Below are 20,261 nucleotides of genomic sequence, written 5' to 3'. Positions count from 1 at the left end.
CTCCCCTCTCTCTCTCCCCTCTCTCTCCCCCCTCTCTCTCCTCTCTCTCCCCTCTCTCCCCTCTCTCTCCCCTCTCTCTCCCCTCTCTCTCCCTCTCTCCTCTCTCTCTCCCCCTCTCTCTCCTCCCCTCTCACCCCTCTCTCCCCTCTCTCTCCCTCTCTCTCCCCCCTCTCTCCCCTCTCTCCCCTCTCTCTCCCCTCTCTCTCCCCTCTCTCCCCTCTCTCTCTCCTCTCTCTCCCCCTCTCTCCCCCCTCTCTCTCCCCTCTCTCTCCCCTCTCTCTCCTCTCTCTCCCCCCCTCTCTCTCTCCCCTCTCACCCCTCTCTCCCCTCTCTCTCCCTCTCTCTCCCCCCTCTCTCCCCCTCTCTCTCCCCTCTCTCTCCCCTCTCTCCCCCTCTCTCTCTCCTCTCTCTCCCCCTCTCTCCCCCCTCTCTCTCCCCTCTCTCCCCCCTCTCTCCCCTCTCTCTCCCCTCTCTCTCCCCTCTCTCTCTCCTCTCTCTCCCCCCTCTCCCCCCTCCTCTCCCCCGCCACCAGTGCCTTCCTGTCAATTTTAAATCCCAACACTTTAAGCAACTGCCCTTTCTGTGATTTTAACGAGAGTGTCTTCCATGTTTTTACCGGGTGCAGTGGGCTGGTGGGTCTTTTTAGGGTTTTAACTGATGTTTTTAGGCTTTTTAATGTCATGTTCACCACTGCTGTTTTTATTTGTGGTACAAGACACAAGAGGGCAGAAAAGGGGAAATGCCAGATTTTAAATTTCTTAATAAGTGAGGCTAAACCTGCCATCTATTTGACCAGGAGGGACAGGATTAAAAATGGAGCGGCATGTGACGCGGTGGCTTTGTGGAAGCAGAACGTGAGGGTGCGCCTGAATCTGGAGTTCTGCTTCTACAAAGCCACTGAGAACCTGGAAGCCTTTAAACAGCAGTGGGGACATGACGAGGTTTTAGTGAAGGTAACAGAGCAGGGGGAGATGGAGGCTGCAGCATGGCTGCTCTGAGGGACAGGTGAGGGTTTTAACTGGTTTTATGTGAACAGAGCACTGTAAATAAAGTACACTTAAAAGTCAAAGTCTCTCTCTCTCTCTCTCTCTCTGTCTTCAACACACAACATTCTGTCTCTTCTCGGCTCTCGCCACACTTTGGAGGAGTCCTTAATGGCAACGCAACACTGAATATCTGTCTCCATCCCTCTCTCTCACACACACACACCTCACACACACGCGTACACACACATGCGCGCACACACACACATAGTCTCTCCCATGTTTACACACATAAGTGCATGAAATTTATGAAATTATGGATTTTCCCTTCTTTACATTTAAAGATGTGCGACAAAATAAAGGAATGGTGCGAGTTATTTTCTCCCATTCCTCCTCTCATTCCCAGCTGGTCACCAAGCATGACGCTCTGGTCTGGGGCTGCCAGAGCGGATCCTCCAGCAGCAGTAATGGCTGTCAGCCTCTCCTCACAGTTCATCTGCTCCCAGTCTCTGCAGGGTAACAGCAGGGGCCCAGAAAAGTGTAAAGATTTTTTTATTAGCAACAGCAAATAGAGGGAAAAACAATGAATTTACCTACACCCCCTGGACACCCCCCCAACACCCCAAAACAAGTATGTTGACACGCAGCTCTGGAGCAGAATTTGCTGATTTCTTTTGTCAGAATGTCAGAAAGTAGTGAGACTTTGCTTTCATAAACGCTGACGTGATGTCAGCTAAATATGCTACATGACCCCGTGGAATATTTAAAGCAACAAAACGGTTTCTTCCCCAAAGAATACTCCAAAATGTACCTTTAGATTGGGATCTGAGCTACGTTTCTTTGGTAAAACCCACATGGCAGGACCAGCTCAGTGTGGAGGTAGCTGTGAGCCGGAGCTGGGATGCGAGGCCTGTTGTGGGCATCAACATCCTGGAGAAATCCGTAACAGGAGCGAGAATTTCTGAAGCATGGAAATGAAATCCTTCATGTATAAAACAGGCCCCACGACCGTCAGCCCGAGCCAAACCATTGATCATCGGCGAGGTCGCCCCTCCCTGCAGACGGAGGCTCAGCTTGGCCGTGTCTTCAAAGGGTGTTGGTAGTGGTGAAATAGGAAAATAAGAGGAAATGAGAAATTCTAAACAGGGAATCACCAAGCGCAAGATCAAAAAGGCACCCGCGATAGTTCAGGTTCCTTCTTCCTTTTGAGCCAGAACTTGTTTTTTTCACTGGTTTTATTCCTTTATTGTTGAAGAATAAACATCATATTTTGTTGTTTGATTGAAACATTCAGGGCATTCAAAAATAATACTTTTTTTTTTCAAAATTCAATTTTATTCAAACTTCACTTTATTTCTAAAGCAGAGATGTTAATCAGATGCTTCCCGAACAATTTAATTTCCTTGATTTCATGGTTAATCTCGAATTGTTTGCGAAGGGCATCTGCTGCCTTTTAATCCGTGTTGGAAACATCTGTCCAGCACCATCTCTGCATGGTCAGCGAGTGGCGCGTGAATCATTCCCTCATTAATGACTTTCATGCCGTCTACTTCCTCCGAGTGGGTGTGGGACTCTTCACCCCTCTGCCAGGTGCAGCCTTGGGTGAGGCGGGGCTGGCGGCGGCGGCGGCGGGAGCAGGCTGCCCCTTTGACTCAGGGATTTCGATGGGGAGTTTAGGAGGGATGATTGTTTTAGCGGTCAAGGTTGGTTTGCCCTCGGGGATCTTCTCCCCTTGACGATACACACTGACCTGGGGGAAGAGATAAGAAAGGTGGTATTGACGTAAGTACCCGTATCTTCTCATTATATGATGAAAAGATGCTTTTTCATTGTAAGTCAGGTCAGATTTGTGTATGAAAGAGCTAACAGGGCTGTCTGGCGAGGTCAGCCCTCAGCCGGTGCTGCATGTGTTGGCACCACAAGCACTGCTGAGGAAATCCTGTCCTTTACATTGCAGGGCGACACTCACCACAATATCCACAGACTCTCCTCCATATTTGTTCTGGACGATCATGGTGTATCTGCCAGAATCCTCCAAAGAAACGCCTTTGATAGTCAGGCTGGCGAACCGTCCCTGGTCCAGAGACACCACGTACTGGGACATGAAAGGTCAGACGAGTCAGAGCACTGCACCATGGTTTAACCTTCAACACTCCTCCATACTTGTTGTTTACGCCCCCTTTTGATGCAATTCAGGACCCACTTTTCTTTCTTGTTGCATTGATCTCTGCTGGTTTGACAGAATTCAAATGACTCCCCATGCACTCGGCTGGTGTGTGAAGCCTTCTAATTAAAACTAATACTCTTCTGACATCCTTCAAACATTTGTATTTGTATTCTGTGAGCGGTGCCACCGGCCAGACACAGTTTTAATGTCCCTCTCTCCTGTCCCCCGCTCCTTTGAAACGTCTGGACATTTTCACAGAGTGCCACTTGTGGCTGGATAATTACATTGCTATTAACAATGTCTGACGCAACTTTTGCTTAGAAAATCAAAGAATCACATTGAACAAAAGAAATAAATAAACAACACACATAAGAAGATGTCTGATTTAGGCTCTGATGAACCTACGGTATTTGTTGTGCTCTGTTTATTGGTGCTTTTAATGAGGGAGCTTCTAATGACGATTTTAATGAAGTAGCTGACGAGCAGCATCTAGCCACACCCACATTATCAAATAATGAGCCATCAGCCCTGCAGAGGTATCCCTGGAACACCTGGAACACCTGGAACACCTGGAACACCGAAAAACTCCTCCTTCCTGTTATTATTAGCAGCAGTATCAGTAGTAGCTCTGGTAGTAGTAAAGTAGTGGTGGTAGTAGAAGTAGGGGTGGTAGTAGAAGTAGGGGTGGTAGTAGAAGTAGGGGTGGTAGTAGAAGTAGTGTGGTAGTAGAAGTAGGGGTGGTAGTAGAAGTAGGGGTGGTAGTAGAAGTAGTGTGGTAGTAGAAGTAGGGGTGGTAGTAGAAGTAGGGGTGGTAATAGAAGTAGTGTGGTAGTAGAAGTATGGGTGGTAGTAGAAGTAGTGTGGTAGTAGAAGTAGGGGTGGTAGTAGAAGTAGGGGTGGTAATAGAAGTAGGGGTGGTAGTAGAAGTAGGGGTGGTAATAGAAGTAGTGTGGTAGTAGAAGTAGTGGTGGTAGTAGAAGTAGTGTGGTAGTAGAAGTAGGGGTGGTAGTAGAAGTAGGGGTGGTAATAGAAGTAGTGTGGTAGTAGAAGTATGGGTGGTAGTAGAAGTAGTGTGGTAGTAGAAGTAGGGGTGGTAGTAGAAGTAGGGGTGGTAATAGAAGTAGGGGTGGTAGTAGAAGTAGGGGTGGTAATAGAAGTAGTGTGGTAGTAGAAGTAGTGGTGGTAGTAGAAGTAGTGTGGTAGTAGAAGTAGGGGTGGTAGTAGAAGTAGGGGTGGTAATAGAAGTAGGGATGGTAGTAGAAGTAGGGGTGGTAATAGAAGTAGGGGTGGTAGTAGAAGTAGGGGTGGTAGTAGAAGTAGTGTGGTAGTAGAAGTATGGGTGGTAGTAGAAGTAGTGTGGTAGTAGAAGTAGGGGTGGTAGTAGAAGTAGGGGTGGTAGTTGAAGTAGGGGTGGTAGTAGAAGTAGGGGTGGTAATAGAAGTAGGGGTGGTAGTAGAAGTAGGGGTGGTAATAGAAGTAGTGTGGTAGTAGAAGTAGTGGTGGTAGTAGAAGTAGTGTGGTAGTAGAAGTAGGGGTGGTAGTAGAAGTAGGGGTGGTAATAGAAGTAGGGATGGTAGTAGAAGTAGGGGTGGTAATAGAAGTAGGGGTGGTAGTAGAAGTAGGGGTGGTAGTAGAAGTAGTGTGGTAGTAGAAGTATGGGTGGTAGTAGAAGTAGTGTGGTAGTAGAAGTAGGGGTGGTAGTAGAAGTAGGGGTGGTAGTTGAAGTAGTGGTGGTAGTAGAAGTAGTGTGGTAGTAGAAGTAGGGGTGGTAGTAGTAGTGGTAGCAGTAGTAGTGGTAGTAGTAGCAGTAGTAGTGGTAGTGGTAGTAGTAGTGGTGGTAGTAGTAGCAGTAGTGGTGGTAGTGGTAGTAGTAGTGGTACTAGTAGTGGTGGTAGTAGTAGTGGTGGTAGTAGTAGCAGTAGTGGTGGTAGTGGTAGTAGTAGTGGTAGTAGCAGTGGTACTAGTAGGGGTGGTAGTAGTAGTTGTAGCAGTAGTAGTGGTAGTAGTAGCAGTAGTGGTGGTAGTAGTGGTGGTAGTGGTAGTAGTAGCAGTAGTGGTGGTAGTAGTGGTGGTAGTGGTAGTAGTAGCAGTAGTGGTGGTAGTGGTAGTAGTAGTGGTGGTAGTAGTAGCAGTAGTGGTGGTAGTAGTGGTGGTAGTGGTAGTAGTAGCAGTAGTGGTGGTAGTGGTAGTAGTAGTGGTGGTAGTAGTAGCAGTAGTAGTGGTAGTAGTAGTGGTACTAGTAGGGGTGGTAGTAGTAGTGGTAGCAGTAGTAGTGGTAGTAGTAGCAGTAGTGGTGGTAGTAGTAGTGGTAGTAGTAGTGGTACTAGTAGTGGTGGTAGTAGTAGTGGTCGTATCTCTGTGTATTGCGTGCTGTCTTGGCCTTTTCTGCCGTTCCCTTCACACCGTCCTGCATCTTCTGACTCAAGTCCAATAGAAATTTGCGCTTCAAAATCCTTTTCCAGATTGTTCGACTTTCTATAAACCAACTGCGTTTGGAACAGTCAGTTAAGCGTAGACGAGCATCCATTATTGGTGCGTTGGAAATGGGGATTGATTTATTGAAGAGCCTAACATGAAAACACGCTAGCACGGCTCTAGATTTGGACCAATCACAGCTGGGAGCCATTGAAGGTGCTTTTGGACTACGTTTCCTCAGCCTAACTTAGTTGCTTGACCACATTAGGCAGTTCTAACAGTATGGCTGCAGTATTCTCTGGATCTGAACGGTGTATTTCTGTTCATTTTGGTTTAATATCGCAGACACACTCCCAAGGTTTGGGAAACCCCTCAAAGGACCTGGGCTGTTGTTTTCTACAGATTAGTAGCAGGTGAAGTTGCGCTAAAGAGGAGGGCGCATTTCAAAAGATATTCCACCTGGACCAGCGGTTTTCTGAGTTCTTCAAAGCCTTCCGGAGCCACAGGAGGCAGATGCTGCAGGAAGAACTCGCACCGACTGGAGACACTAGTTGGCAAATAGGTCAGTGAGTTACGAGAGGTAATCTTCTTACTGTACACATGTAGGAGTTGGGGGATCCATCTGATCTCATGCCACGATGACGATCCCTTCGTTGAGCACTGTCACCTCTCAACAAGAAAAGGGTTTGTGTTCTGAGTTTTAATACCCTGAGGGTCAGGGGTATGTCTGTGAGGGGCTGCCAGGTTCTCCCAATGTCTGTGTGGGTTCTTCCCAAGTACTCCAGCTTCCAGTCCCAACACAGGCATTTGGCAGAAGGGTAAGATGGCTACTCTGAATTGTCCTTAGGTGGGAAGGAAGTGTAAATGGTTGTATGTCATCCTTGTGATTAGCGAGTGATGCAAAATTGTGTTGTTGTTGTTCCTGACATAGTTTGAAGGAAAGAAGATATTCTCTCTCCACTGGCCTGTTTAGGCTGCAGCCTCAAGTGGAGTCCACACAATAATCGATGTCTCGATTTTTCCCCTTCAAGACCAAGTACAGTAAACACCCAATTATAAATAGCCCCAAAATAGTCCCAAGACCACCATCTTTCCCTCCTCTTATATGTCCCTCCATGTTGTCTGTTGGGGTTTCCAGTTGTTTCTGGGTTTCTTGTTCTTCCTTTCTGTAGGATCACAGGTGATCGTGGGGACGATGTCAAATTTGATGCAGTGGGACAGAGACTTGATGTGTGTGATGAGCTGTGTTGAGATTACCGTTGCACGCCACACACACTTCCATCAAAACCGTTCAATGCCTGAGATTCTAGATTCACGTGTGGGGTCTCTAACAAATAAAAAATCCCTTCCATTTTAGAAAACCCTTATGTGTGTACCTCACCTTCGAAACCAACAGTAGATCAATAAGCGGCTTCTTATGTCCTGTGCTAGTAGGACTGCTGTCATCTCCATTATGTTCAACAGAAGACCATGTTCTTAACACCTCAACTACACTACCCCTGGGATGTAATTGGACTAGGGGCTAAGGGTTCTGAACCAACAGGGAGAGTGTATACCTTATCATCAATTTCAACTTCTGCTCCACTTTTCAGCCAGGACACCTGAGGTTTGGGGTCTCCACACACGGTGCATGTTAAACTCAGCGTCTACAGCAACAACAAAAAATATTATTTTCTGTTTTTTTAACCACATATGGAATATAAATGAGCTTCTACAGTCACATAAATTCGACATTGACCTTCTTTTCCATAATGGTGGCCACATCAGGTAGTCCTCCCACCACCTTCCCGCGATCTAAAACACACACATTTCTTGTTTTGATACGTTAAAAAGTAACAGTACTAAAGAGAGACAGGAGAACGGGAGGAAAGAACTCACTCTTTTCGGCATAGGCCTCGGCCCTGCAGAGAGAAGAGAAAGAAAATGTGACTGAAAGCTACGAGGAACAGATCAAGAGTTGACGGATGAAGCCTCCTCCGCCTTCATTTTCACCATCAAATAAAAAGTCAGAGTATTGCGATGCAGCACAGCCAAAGGTGTTTTCAGTACCTGGCTCTGGCTCAGAAGCCAGGGTCACAGTCTGCCACAAGGCATTTTGGGTTCCCAGCCAAACCTCATTACACTAGAGTTCGCTCAGAGACGTAAGAGTATCGTGGCGAGTGCTTTGTAATAACTGGATGGGGCTGTCCGAGGGCCGGAGGTCAGCCCCGGGACCAGATGGTTGGCAGACCTCTGCTCTCCTCTTTAGCATATTGATGCACAACCACAAGGACAGCAGGGTGTCACTTGTTTGTGTGTTTGTGAAACCTTGTCGTGTCCTTCTTTGAATGATAATTCCGTCAGCGATTTGGCCACTTCAACTCTGCACTGTTTGCTGTTCAGAGCTTCTATTGATTTCTCCAAACCAGTTTGTGAAATATGTGAGTTTTCATTTTTGCCCAAAAGCCTTTAGCTGAAGGACAAGAACAGATATAAAGGTATAAAACAGATACCTGCAACCTGACTGCTCCATTTACAATTGATATTTATGGCAAACTACAGTTCCTGGCTCTATATGAGGCAGAGGGAATGTGTGTTTGTGTTGTTAAGATGATTGCAGCCTTTGCTGATGTTTCTTGACCTTTCAGCTCTGTGGACCTCTAAAATGTTCACAGCAGGATGGTTACCCTCCTAGCTAAACAGCAACGCATCAAAACCCCCTATTGATCCTCCAAATCCTTCGAAGATGGCGTATTGTGCTTGCATCCTGTGATCAGTGTGGAAGCTGAAGCGTGGCTCACGTGCTCTGCTTAAGCTCCTGTGGGGAGTCTTCTCCATCTCCCCCGCGAACAGGGTGCAGTTACAAACCAGGGTGACAGAAATAAGCTTGATTGCTTCATGAGTTTTTGGTGAGGCTACGCAGAGACAGCATGGCTTCAGAAATGTAAAAGTGAAGCATTCTGGTGTTAAAAAGGACCCAGAAAACTACAGAACTGTAAGCTACAGAAGGTAAAGAAACAGTTTGTCCAGTGGGGTTCTTACTTGAGTTTCAGGAATTCAGCGTGGGCCTTCTCATAAACTGTGAAAGAAAACAGCAGAATTTACATTGTTTACAACACTAATTATCTTTTCTTTTTTTTAATAACTCAAAGTTACATATAAACACTCATCCCTGGCTTTAATATTGCTCTGAGAACAGTCGCAAAGGCTTTAATAAATGTCAGCTAACTGGCATAATGCAGTAAAAATAAAGAAAAAATGCTCCAGTGGGAGAACAATGCAGCAGAAACAGATATTTGGAGCTGTTTGGAGGCCACTTGATCCAGAGGAAGGGAGGCTCGCGAGGGTTTTTAAGGGTGTTCTTTGAGAAACGCTGACATGTTTTCATCCACCCAGTGGAACTCACTGCAACAGACGCGGATCTGAGGGGTTTTTCAGCAAAACTTTGCCAACTTCTCAGCGCCTGCGTCTGAGCCAGCAGGGACGAGCGTCTGATACTTGAAAAGGTGGGAAAGCTGCATTTTTCCACTGGTTGTCTCAGAGACCGCGTGTGAAGGTGGCGAGAGACTGAAAGTGCCGCACCTTCACCACTGAGATCCAGTGTCCGTTTATGGGAGTTCTCCGGATCGACGATCACGATGGAGTATTTTCCCTGATCCTTCTCCGTTGGTTCAATCACCTGCAAGTAGATCAATGGATCAGGTGACCTCTTGCTGTTTAAAGTTCATTTAAAATTGGAAAACTGTCAGTTTGGGGCTTTTTGCTTAATGCAGGAAGAATGTTTGAATCGTTCAAAGGGCACTGATTGTTGTACCTCCATTGTTGCCATGGAAGGAGTTCCTCCGATCTCAATCTTGTCACTGTGGATGAGTTTAGTTTCTCTGGTGTGAAGAGAAGAAGAAAGTTCAAAATCTAACCTCAGTTTAGTTTGTTTTAGTGAATAAAGGACAGGTAATAGCGATACTTTCTTAAAATCTGTCTTTCTGTCCTCGTGATTTCTTGGGCAGAATGTTAAGTGCAGACAAACGGGGTCGAAAATGAGCAGGGTGTATTTTTGGTTGGAAAACAGGGCAATTTTACTCCAATCACCAGGATAATGAAAACACTTTCCAACAGACATCCAAGTTTTATTAAGTGATCCATTGTTTTTTTTTACTTACTCCTAGCAAGATTAAATTGAGAGCAACACAACATCATCTCTGTGCTCAGCATTTTAAAAGGAGCGATGCTTCTCTCTGTTGTGGTCGGCTTTGTTACCAACTTCTTCTGTCTCCTGCTGTAGTTGGGGGGTGCATTGGGAGCAGCAGTAGGAGTCATTGGTTTAAAGTTCCTACCCGTGGTACCAGGTGATGTTCATCTCGGAGGTGTAATACTTCATGTGGCATTGCAGCTGAATGCCTGTTGCTGTGCACTTAATCACCAGCTCTGCTGCACTCGCTCCTGTGGGAGGTGATGGAGGTTGTCAGGAGCACATTCAGAATTAGAGTCATGTCCATAGTATTTGAAATTTGCTGCCAGATAACCCTGCCCCTCGCTGCTCAGATGACAGACGACCGGAAATTCCTCTTTTTCTCTAAACGTATCCAAAGGTTTCCAGCTTTCACTTCGGTCTAAATGTGGACTCCATCTTTTTAGGATGGTAAGGTTTTTCCAATGTGGGGAGCAGAATTGTACTAATGAAGCAGAATGCTTCTGTTCAGCTTCCAGTTAAAGGCTTGAATATTTTCATATATTCTCTTAACTCGAAGAAGGGCTACTTTCCTAACTTGTGGCACTATGTGTGCCATCCATCTGGTCACCTGGTTTCCCATGATCACAGTCTTATTACCGTGCTCTGCTCAGCAACCTAATGTTTTGCTGCAGAGCCGTCAGTGAGACAGTGGCAGGATGCTGCTCCGCGCTATCGCTGTGACGGCGCCGTGGAATTCTAAAGCGATTTCACCTCATGATGGCATCATGACCAAATGCTTCTGGCACGGCAACTTCTGCCGCATGTCGATAAGTGTGTCTGCCGTGTGTGTGTGTGTGTGTGTGTGTGTGTGTGTGTGTGTGTTTGTGCCGGAGCAGGATTAGAAATGAACGTCTGGCGATGACTCTAAATCTCTTATCAATCAGCAGTAAATAGTGCCCCACTCACTTTATGTGTCAGCCGGTTGAGTCTATATAAAATGCATCACACAATTGTCCACATTGCACACTACACAAATATTTGTAACATCCTGCTTTTTCATTGGCATATGTGTATTTTCGTGTGCAGCAGCTACCCACCGGCCAGTTGGCTGAGCTTATTGATGGCGTCGTCAAACACTGAAAGAAAAGCAGATGAAGTGGGTCAGGAACGCGCCGACAGCAGGGAAAGATGCAATGCTGCCCCCTGGTGGCCGCTCCAAACGGGGACGCTGAGGTGATGCGTGCGGGTGTATTTCCATCCTAACACAAGAATCTTTTTGAGACAAGCTCCCGGATCAGTAGCCTGGGATGAAGCATCCTTCAGTCACTTTACTTACTTAAGGACATTAAGACATTATCTGTCAGATGATCTTGGCCTTCAGGTGGGATTGATTAAACTTTAATTGAGAGGTGATAAGGGATGATTGGACAAGGGGCCAGATCCAAATCCACGTTCCATAGACTCCAAAAGTACCATTTAAAGTAGGGTTGTTCCGCACAAAGTTTAAGAGGAACATATAATGGATTTTGTCCGGGTCAAATACAGCCAGCAGGGGAGCACGCTGTTACGTTGCTGGAGGTGTCTTCAGGCAGGGAGACGGGATGGCGTTTAAATGTTTACACACACTCACACACACACACTCACACACACACACAGGTTTACCATCTTCACATGCAGCACATGCATCTAGTTTGAGAGGGAAGAGCTTTTAAATGGCCTGGAAAACTTTAAAATTCTCATTTATTCCGGTGGTTATGCCACAAACCCCCCAGTCAGCGCCGATGTCAGGCAGATTCCGCTTCATTTACCTTTTCCAGACACATCCAGTTGGCTCATGTCTTTTCCTCTGTCGTCACTGATGGTTGCCTTGTAAATCCCTGAGGTCTTCAGTGAAAACTAGAGGAGGAATCCAAAAATAGAGGAAATCCACCATAGTTACCAACACAGCCGGCGTGAAAAGAGTAATTTCACAGCTCTTGGGTAGAATGAGCATCACCAGTTTGATTGGCAGTCTGCACAGCCCTGATCCCAGGTCAGGCTTGACATCAGGAATGATCTCTGCCTCTTCCTTAAACCAGTGGAACTCGGATTCTTTCTTCAGGTTAGCAACCTGCAGCAGGGAAGGCATCATTAGCACCTTCGACGGCCTCTCCTCTTCCTCATCCTCTTCATTAGTCTGGAGATATTCTGCTCCTCAGGTGGAGCAGATCCATGAGCAGGCTGTAACCACCTCAGGTCCAACTGGACCCACTTCCCTGCTTGGTCATTAATTCCAGACGCCTCTGGATTAATGACTCATTGGGAGGTGTAAATGCAACATCGGCGGTGTGTGTGTATGTGTGTGTGTGTGTGTGTGAGTGAGTGAGTGAGTGTGTGTGTGTGAGTGAGTGTGTGTGTGTGTGAGTGAGTGTGTGTGTGAGTAAGTGTGTGTGTGTGAGTGAGTGAGTGAGTGTGTGTGTGTGAGTGAGTGTGTGTGTGAGTAAGTGTGTGTGTGTGAGTGAGTGAGTGTGTGTGTGTGAGTGAGTGTGTGTGTGTGTGAGTAAGTGTGTGTGTGTGCGTGCGTGCGTGAGTGTGTGTGTGTGTGTGAGTGAGTGTGTGTGTGTGAGTGAGTGTGTGTGTGTGAGTGAGTGTGTGTGTGAGTAAGTGTGTGTGTGTGTGTGTGTGAGTGTGTGTGTGAGTAAGTGTGTGTGTGAGTGAGTGAGTGAGTGTGTGTGTGTGAGTGAGTGTGTGTGTGTGTGAGTGAGTGTGTGTGTGAGTAAGTGTGTGCGTGCGTGCGTGCGTGCGTGAGTGTGTGTGTGTGTGAGTGTAATACTGGTCTCTTCTCCCAGATCCCCCTGCAGCTCAGTGTTGGTGTAACTCGTCCCCGACCTCCACGTTACCTTGCACACCAAAGTGACGGAGCAGTCGTCTTCAACCTGCAGCGACAGGAACTGGCTGAAGTGGGGACCTGTGGTGATCAGAGGGGGGACAGAAGCTCAGCAACAGGATGTCAGGACACAAGAGTCAGGACACAAGAGTCAGGACACGAGTCAGGACACAAGAGTCAGGACACGAGAGTCAGGACACGAGAGTCAGGACACAAAAGTCAGGACACAAAAGTCAGGACACAAAAGTCAGGACACGAGAGTCAGGACACAAGAGTCAGGACACGAGAGTCAGGACACGAGAGTCAGGACACAAAAGTCAGGACACAAAAGTCAGGACACAAGAGTCAGGACACGAGTCAGGACACGAGAGTCAGGACACGAGAGTCAGGACACAAAAGTCAGGACACAAAAGTCAGGACACGAGAGTCAGGACACGAGACGTCAGGACACGAGAGTCAGGACACGAGAGTCAGGACACGAGACGTCAGGACACGAGAGTCAGGACACGAGAGTCAGGACACGAGACGTCAGGACACGAGAGTCAGGACACGAGAGTCAGGACACGGGAGTCAGGACACGAGAGTCAGGACACGGGAGTCAGGACACGAGAGTCAGGACACGGGAGTCAGGACACGAGAGTCAGGACACGAGAGTCAGGACACGAGACGTCAGGACACGAGAGTCAGGACACGAGTCAGGACACGAGAGTCAGGACACGAGAGTCAGGACACGAGACGTCAGGACACAAGAGTCAGGACACGAGAGTCAGGACACGAGACGTCAGGACACGAGAGTCAGGACACGAGACGTCAGGACACGAGACGTCAGGACACGGGAGTCAGGACACGGGAGTCAGGACACGGGAGTCAGGACACGAGAGTCAGGACACGAGAGTCAGGACACGAGACGTCAGGACACGAGAGTCAGGACACGAGAGTCAGGACACGAGAGTCAGGACACGAGACGTCAGGACACGAGAGTCAGGACACGAGACGTCAGGACACGAGAGTCAGGACACGAGACGTCAGGACACGAGAGTCAGGACACGAGAGTCAGGACACGGGAGTCAGGACACGAGAGTCAGGACACGAGAGTCAGGACACGAGAGTCAGGACACGAGAGTCAGGACACGAGAGTCAGGAGACGGGAGTCAGGACACGGGAGTCAGGACACGAGAGTCAGGACACGAGAGTCAGGACACGAGAGTCAGGACACGAGACGTCAGGACACGAGAGTCAGGACACGAGAGTCAGGACACGAGAGTCAGGACACGGGAGTCAGGACACGAGAGTCAGGACACGAGAGTCAGGACACGAGAGTCAGGACACGAGACGTCAGGACACGAGACGTCAGGACACGGGAGTCGGGACACGAGAGTCAGGACACGAGAGTCAGGACACGAGAGTCAGGACACGAGACGTCAGGACACGAGAGTCAGGACACGAGACGTCAGGACACAAGACATCAGGTCCACAGACGTCCACAGACGTCCGCAGACGTCCACAGGCGTCCGCAGGCGTCCACAGACGTCCGCAGACGTCCACAGGCGTCCACAGGCGTCCACAGGCGTCCGCAGGCTCACCCTCCTTGACCCTGATGTACTCTCTCCTCTGGTACTCGGCCTCGGCCAGCGCTGCCTTGAAAGCTGCGCGTGCAGAGACACATAAACAGGGATTAATTAATAGATCAAAGTGCTGCTGCAGATTCTTGCAGATTAACGACTCCTTTATGCTCCAGCTAGATTTTCCTGCATAATGATCATAAAAGTCTCTTTAAACAGAGATTCGTGCAGAGCTGCAGACGGCGTTCCTGGGAATTCTCACCGTCTCCAATCAGAACCAGGGAGCTCTGAGCTTTGCCTCCTCCATCCGTGAGCTGGCAGGTGAATGTTCCCTGGTTCTCCTCTGTGAAATGGTCCAAGACGAAATCAATGATGCCTGTCGAGACATCGTGACCCATCTTGTTGGGCTGCGGAAAAATCCAGATGTAAATTGCGTGTGATGCACTCGAAAATAGACTTTGTGAATCCCGACGCTTCCTTCCTGGCGCTCTCTCCCAGGAATGCGGAGCTCTCCTACGTATAACGGGACGAGCGCCGGGCCCATGAAGCTAAGAACGACTCAGGCGGGTCTTCAGCCCTCTCACCTCGGCCCCACAAAGCTCCTTGTTGTTCGCAAAGAATTTGTAGGTGACGTTTGCTGAGATTTCTTCCGCCTGCAGCCAGAATCGGACTCTGCCTCTCTCCAGGATCTTGTAGGCCAGCTCCGACTTCAGCGGGATGACTGGGAGAGAAGGAAAGTTAGCAGTTCAGATACAGTGCTGCAGTTATTTACTCAAACCAAGCAGAAGAGGAGGCGACGACAGACAGGAAGGCAGGTGATGCAAAAGCAGGAAAGACTTTTCAGGGGTGGGGAGACAAAAGAGGAGAAATCTCAAAGGTTCAAAGAGAAATCAGAACAAAGCCGAATGAGAGCGAGAAACAGGAGAATCTGTGGGGGGGAGCAGGAGTGTGAGGGAGATTACAGAAGCAGCAGGGGAAATATCTGAGGGAAGCAGATTAAAACGGACAAAGAGCGATTAGGAGGCAGCAGCGGCACCTACTCGGATGTCTGATGTCATAGCTGAGCGCCAGCATCTTTGTCAGCTCTGAAATGAGAAGAGACAAAAGATTCATCTCCTGCAGCCACACGTGCACGTGCTGCACCTGCTCGTGCACTCTGGCCACACGCCACAGAAACTCCCTGGGTTCAGCAACCACCTTAAAAGTTCAGAACTCCACCAATCACAGTCGCCCAAAGAGCCTCTGATCCACTTCAAAGAGACCAAACTCAAAGCTGAAGCTTTGGTCAGTATAAACGGCGCTGAGTCACACACACACACACACACACACACACTCACCCCCACACCCACCCACCCCCCCACACACACCCACACACACACCCACACCCACACACCCACCCACCCACACACACCCACACACACCCACACCCACCCACACACACCCACCCACCCACACACACCCACACTCACCCACCCACCCACACACACCCACACTCACCCACCCACCCACCCACACACACCCACACACACCCACCCACACACCCACACTCACCCACCCACCCACCCACACACACCCACACACACCCACCCACACACACCCACCCACCCACACACACCCACACACACACCCACACGCACGCACACACCCACCCACACACACTCACCCCCCCACACCCACACACACCCACCCACACACCCACACTCACACCCACCCACCCACACACACTCACCCCCCCACACCCACACCCACCCACACACACACCCACCCACACACACAGCTGGGCTGTGAATAATTGTGCCGTTAGTGCCGGGTGGGTTTGGGAACGTTACCTTCAGCAGAGATCCCGTAGCTGGAGGACGCGCCGTCAGAGTTGGTCACAGACACAGAGTACACGCCAAAGTCCTCTTTGGCGGCATTCTTAAAGATCAGCTTGGAACTGCCGTGAGAAGCATGAGAAGCATGAGAAGCATGAGAAGCATGAGGAGCATGAGAAGCATGAGAAGCATGAGGAGCATGAGGAGCATGAGGAGCATGAGGAGCATGAGGAGCATGAGGAGCATGAGAAGCATGAGGAGCATGAGGAGCATGAGGAGCATGAGGAGCATGAGAAGCATGAGAAGAGAAGCATGAGAGCATGAGGAGCATGAGGAGCATGAGGAGCATGAGAAGCATGAGAAGCATGAGGAGCATGAGGAGCATGAGGAGCATGAGGAGCATGAGAAGCATGAGGAGCATGAGGAGCATGAGGAGCATGAGGAGCATGAGGAGCATGAGAAGCATGAGGAGCATGAGGAGCATGAGGAGCATGAGGAGCATGAGAAGCATGAGGAGCATGAGGAGCATGAGGAGCATGAGAAGCATGAGGAGCATGAGGAGCATGAGGAGCATGAGAAGCATGAGGAGCATGAGGAGCATGAGGAGCATGAGAAGCATGAGAAGCATGAGGAGCATGAGGAGCATGAGGAGCATGAGGATGGTGTCTAAGCTAGCGCTGCGTAGCGTAGCGTGTTGGGTGTCTGGCGCCGCTTACGTGTTGCCCTCCGTCTTAACCACCATTCCTGTAGAGAAGTCCGTGATTTCCTCATAGTCTTTCTTCCAGATGAACTGAGAGCCCTGGTTCATCACACAGGACTCAAAGGACAGGACGATGTCGCCTGTCTTTTTGTCCACTGTGCAGGACACCTCCTGGGAACCTTGACCACACAGAGGGACACAGAGAAACGTCCCCTTTACGCTCCAGCATGATGAAAAGAAAAAAGCAAAAAATGCTGAAAAGCTCTTTGATGAGACGATACCTGCCAGAGACGTGGCAGGCACGGGGTCAGATGGCATCGAGGCCACGCCCACTCCAGCCTCGTTCACCCCCCGCACTCGGAACTCATAGTTAACGCCTTCTTCCAGACCTGTCACCTGGGAAACAAGTCAGGAAAGGAGGGAGAATGAAGGACAAATGTCTTTTGGAAACAAAGAAACCAAAAACAGATTTTGTGTGTTAGTGTTGAACATTGTCTCTCTCCGGGTCTCCACTAGGTGTCAGTGTCGCACTGTTTATTATACGCTCAACTTTAGCACTAAAGCAGTGGGACAAGAGGGGTGGGACAACAGAGGGGGGACAACAGGGGTGAGACAACAGGGGTGGGACAACAGGAGTGAGACAACAGGGGTGGGACAACAGGAGTGAGACAACAGGGGTGGGACAACAGAGGTGAGACAGCAGAGGTGAGACAGCAGAGGTGAGACAACAGAGGTGAGACAACAGAGGTGAGACAACAGGGGTGGGACAACAGAGGTGAGACAACAGAGGTGAGACAACAGTGGTGGGACAACAGGGGTGGGACAACAGAGGTGAGACAACAGAGGTGGGACAACAGTGGTGGGACAACATGGGTGGGACAACAGAGGTGGGACAACAGAGGTGGGACAACAGGTGTGGGACAACAGAGGTGAGACAACAGAGGTGGGACAACAGTGGTGGGACAACATGGGTGGGACAACAGAGGTGGGACAGCAGAGGTGAGACAACAGAGGTGGGACAACAGTGGTGGGACAACAGGGGTGGGACAACAGGAGTGAGACAACATGAGTGGGACAGCAGAGGTGAGACAACAGAGGCAGGACAACAGAGGCGAGACAACAGAGGTGAGACAACAGAGGTGGGACAACAGTGGTGGGACAACAGGGGTGGGACAACAGGAGTGAGACAACATGGGTGGGACAACAGAGGTGAGACAACAGAGGTGGGACAACAGAGGTGAGACAACAGAGGCAGGACAACAGAGGCGAGACAACAGAGGTGGGACAACAGAGGTGAGACAACAGGGGTGGGACAACAGGAGTGAGACAGCATGGGTGGGACAACAGAGGTGGGACAGCAGAGGTGAGACAACAGAGGTGAGACAACAGGGGTGAGACAACAGTGGTGGGACAACAGAGGTGGGACAACAGAGGTGGGACAACAGAGGTGAGACAACAGAGGCAGGACAACAGAGGCGAGACAACAGAGGTGGGACAACAGAGGTGAGACAACAGGGGTGGGACAACAGGAGTGAGACAGCATGGGTGGGACAACAGAGGTGGGACAGCAGAGGTGAGACAACAGAGGTGAGACAACAGGGGTGAGACAACAGTGGTGGGACAACAGAGGTGGGACAGCAGAGGTGAGACAACAGAGGTGAGACAACAGGGGTGAGACAACAGGGGTGGGACAACACAGGCGGGACAATAGAGGTGAGACAACAGGGGTGAGACAACAGAGGTGAGACAATAGAGGTGGGACAACTCCACTGGAAGCAGACACGAGCAAATCAGGGACAAGCTGCAGTTTCTCTACAGAACAGGGAACCTTCATTCCCATACACATACTTTGAAGAAGCGTTGGTGGACAGCTGTCTCGGTGGCTGTGGTCCACTCAGAGCTGCCCGTCTTGCAGTACTCGACATGATAACCTGTGATTGGTCCAGAACCAGAATACACAGGCTTCTTCCACTCCACCACCATCGAATGATCTCGAACTTCAGTCAAAGTCAGGTCGTAGGCAGGACCTGCAGAATGTAAGAGAGCATGAGGAACCTGACGTTAGTGATGAGGATGATGATGAAGGTGATGAAGGTGGTGGTGATGGTGGTGGTGGTGATGGTGATGGTGATGGTGGTGATGATGGTGATGATGGTGATGGTGGTGATGATGGTGGTGGTGGTGATGATGGTGATGATGGTGATGGTGGTGATGATGATGGTGATGGTGGTGGTGATGGTGGTGGTGATGGTGGTGATGGTGGTGATGATGGTGGTGGTGGTGATGATGGTGATGATGGTGATGATGATGATGGTGGTGATGATGATGGTGATGGTGGTGGTGATGGTGGTGATGATGATGATGGTGATGATGGTGGTGATGATGATGGTGATGGTGGTGGTGATGGTGGTGATGGTGGTGATGGTGATGGTGATGATGATGGTGGTGATGATGATGATGGTGGTGATGGTGATGGCGGTGATGGTGATGATGGTGATGATGGTGGTGATGATGATGATGGTGATGATGATGGTGGTGGTGGTGATGATGGTGATGATGGTGGTGATGGTGGTGGTGATGGTGGTGATGGTGATGATGGTGGTGATGATGATGGTGGTGATGATGATGATGGTGGTGATGTGATGGCGGTGATGGTGATGATGGTGATGGTGGTGATGATGGTGGCTGCCCTAACCCTAGATGTTAACTAGATACTAGATGTTAACTAGACACTCACCAGGCTCTGGCATGGTCCAGCCCTCACACGTGAAGTCGTCTGAGTGTTTGGATGCAGGTCCCAGTCCAGCCAGATTGGCCGCATACACCTGGAACTGGTAGACTGCTCCGGCTGTCAGACCCTCAACCTGGCACACCGAATGATGGGATGGGAGCGGTTTAAATCAGATTCTGGGTGGTTTCTGAGCATTTCCACCAAAGATATTATGTCAAACAGAAAGATTTGTGAACCTTATACACTCGTTCAGAGACGGGGGGGATGTGAACTTCCCTCCAGGTGGTGGTGCCGCTGCGTCTCTTGTCCACATAATACTCCTTGATCTTTGAACCTCCAGAGAAAAGAGGCTTTTTCCAGGTCAGGAGCATTGAGTGGCCGTCACAGCTCAGCAATGAGATGTCATAGGGAGCAGAGGGAGGGGCTAAAAGAATAATGAGATGATGGTCACGGTCACTATTAATTTTATTTTAATTAAACATAAAATAGAGCTGACTGAGGGCAGCTTTGATGGTGATTGGTGCAGACTCCTGGGATTCTTCGCTGAGGCCCAGCTCGTTGATAGCCTGAACACGGAACACATAGGTTTCTCCTTTGCTCAGACCACTGACCACAAACCTGCAAACACACATTCAATGATTAAAAAAGGGAGTTAGAGGATCAAACACAGGCGCAGTTTGACTTTAACAGTCAAATGTGGGGCCCAAACATACTTGGTGCTCTTGTGAGGTTTGTGGTTGGCTGATTTCCAGTCCTTGGAACCCTTCACACACTGATCGATGTAGTAGCCAATTAGATTGTTGGGTTCCTTTGGAGGAGTCCACTGGATGAGGACGGACGTGTCCGTTTCCCTGGTGGCAATCACCTGACCGG

The 20,261-nt window shown here is 49.3% G+C and overlaps 1 protein-coding gene across 1 annotated transcript in view; it reads right to left on the bottom strand.

Moving 5' to 3' along the window:
- Positions 1 to 2,295: 2,295 nt before the first annotated feature.
- Positions 2,296 to 20,261, bottom strand: part of myom2b (myomesin 2b) — a 26,660-nt gene continuing 8,694 nt past the window's right edge. The window contains exons 15-39 of the mRNA XM_029846543.1: positions 20,102 to 20,261; positions 19,885 to 20,006; positions 19,625 to 19,812; positions 19,395 to 19,521; positions 18,506 to 18,684; positions 16,939 to 17,053; positions 16,674 to 16,836; positions 15,973 to 16,079; positions 15,184 to 15,228; positions 14,728 to 14,864; positions 14,406 to 14,550; positions 14,165 to 14,227; positions 12,595 to 12,662; positions 11,712 to 11,825; positions 11,524 to 11,611; positions 10,813 to 10,851; positions 9,879 to 9,984; positions 9,359 to 9,425; positions 9,127 to 9,223; positions 8,587 to 8,623; positions 7,444 to 7,466; positions 7,304 to 7,359; positions 7,122 to 7,211; positions 2,953 to 3,078; positions 2,296 to 2,733 (exon numbers count right to left, since the gene is read on the bottom strand). The exon at positions 20,102 to 20,261 is cut by the window's right edge and continues 15 nt beyond it. Coding sequence (XP_029702403.1) covers positions 2,530 to 2,733; positions 2,953 to 3,078; positions 7,122 to 7,211; positions 7,304 to 7,359; positions 7,444 to 7,466; positions 8,587 to 8,623; positions 9,127 to 9,223; positions 9,359 to 9,425; positions 9,879 to 9,984; positions 10,813 to 10,851; positions 11,524 to 11,611; positions 11,712 to 11,825; positions 12,595 to 12,662; positions 14,165 to 14,227; positions 14,406 to 14,550; positions 14,728 to 14,864; positions 15,184 to 15,228; positions 15,973 to 16,079; positions 16,674 to 16,836; positions 16,939 to 17,053; positions 18,506 to 18,684; positions 19,395 to 19,521; positions 19,625 to 19,812; positions 19,885 to 20,006; positions 20,102 to 20,261 — 2,666 coding nt within the window. The 3' untranslated portion in view covers positions 2,296 to 2,529. The remainder of the gene's footprint in view (positions 2,734 to 2,952; positions 3,079 to 7,121; positions 7,212 to 7,303; positions 7,360 to 7,443; positions 7,467 to 8,586; positions 8,624 to 9,126; positions 9,224 to 9,358; positions 9,426 to 9,878; positions 9,985 to 10,812; positions 10,852 to 11,523; positions 11,612 to 11,711; positions 11,826 to 12,594; positions 12,663 to 14,164; positions 14,228 to 14,405; positions 14,551 to 14,727; positions 14,865 to 15,183; positions 15,229 to 15,972; positions 16,080 to 16,673; positions 16,837 to 16,938; positions 17,054 to 18,505; positions 18,685 to 19,394; positions 19,522 to 19,624; positions 19,813 to 19,884; positions 20,007 to 20,101) is intronic.

The sequence above is a fragment of the Takifugu rubripes genome, chromosome 13 (genome assembly GCF_901000725.2).
Source record: "Takifugu rubripes chromosome 13, fTakRub1.2, whole genome shotgun sequence".
Classification (NCBI taxonomy): domain Eukaryota; kingdom Metazoa; phylum Chordata; class Actinopteri; order Tetraodontiformes; family Tetraodontidae; genus Takifugu; species Takifugu rubripes.
This window is presented reverse-complemented; position numbering and strand designations above follow the sequence as displayed.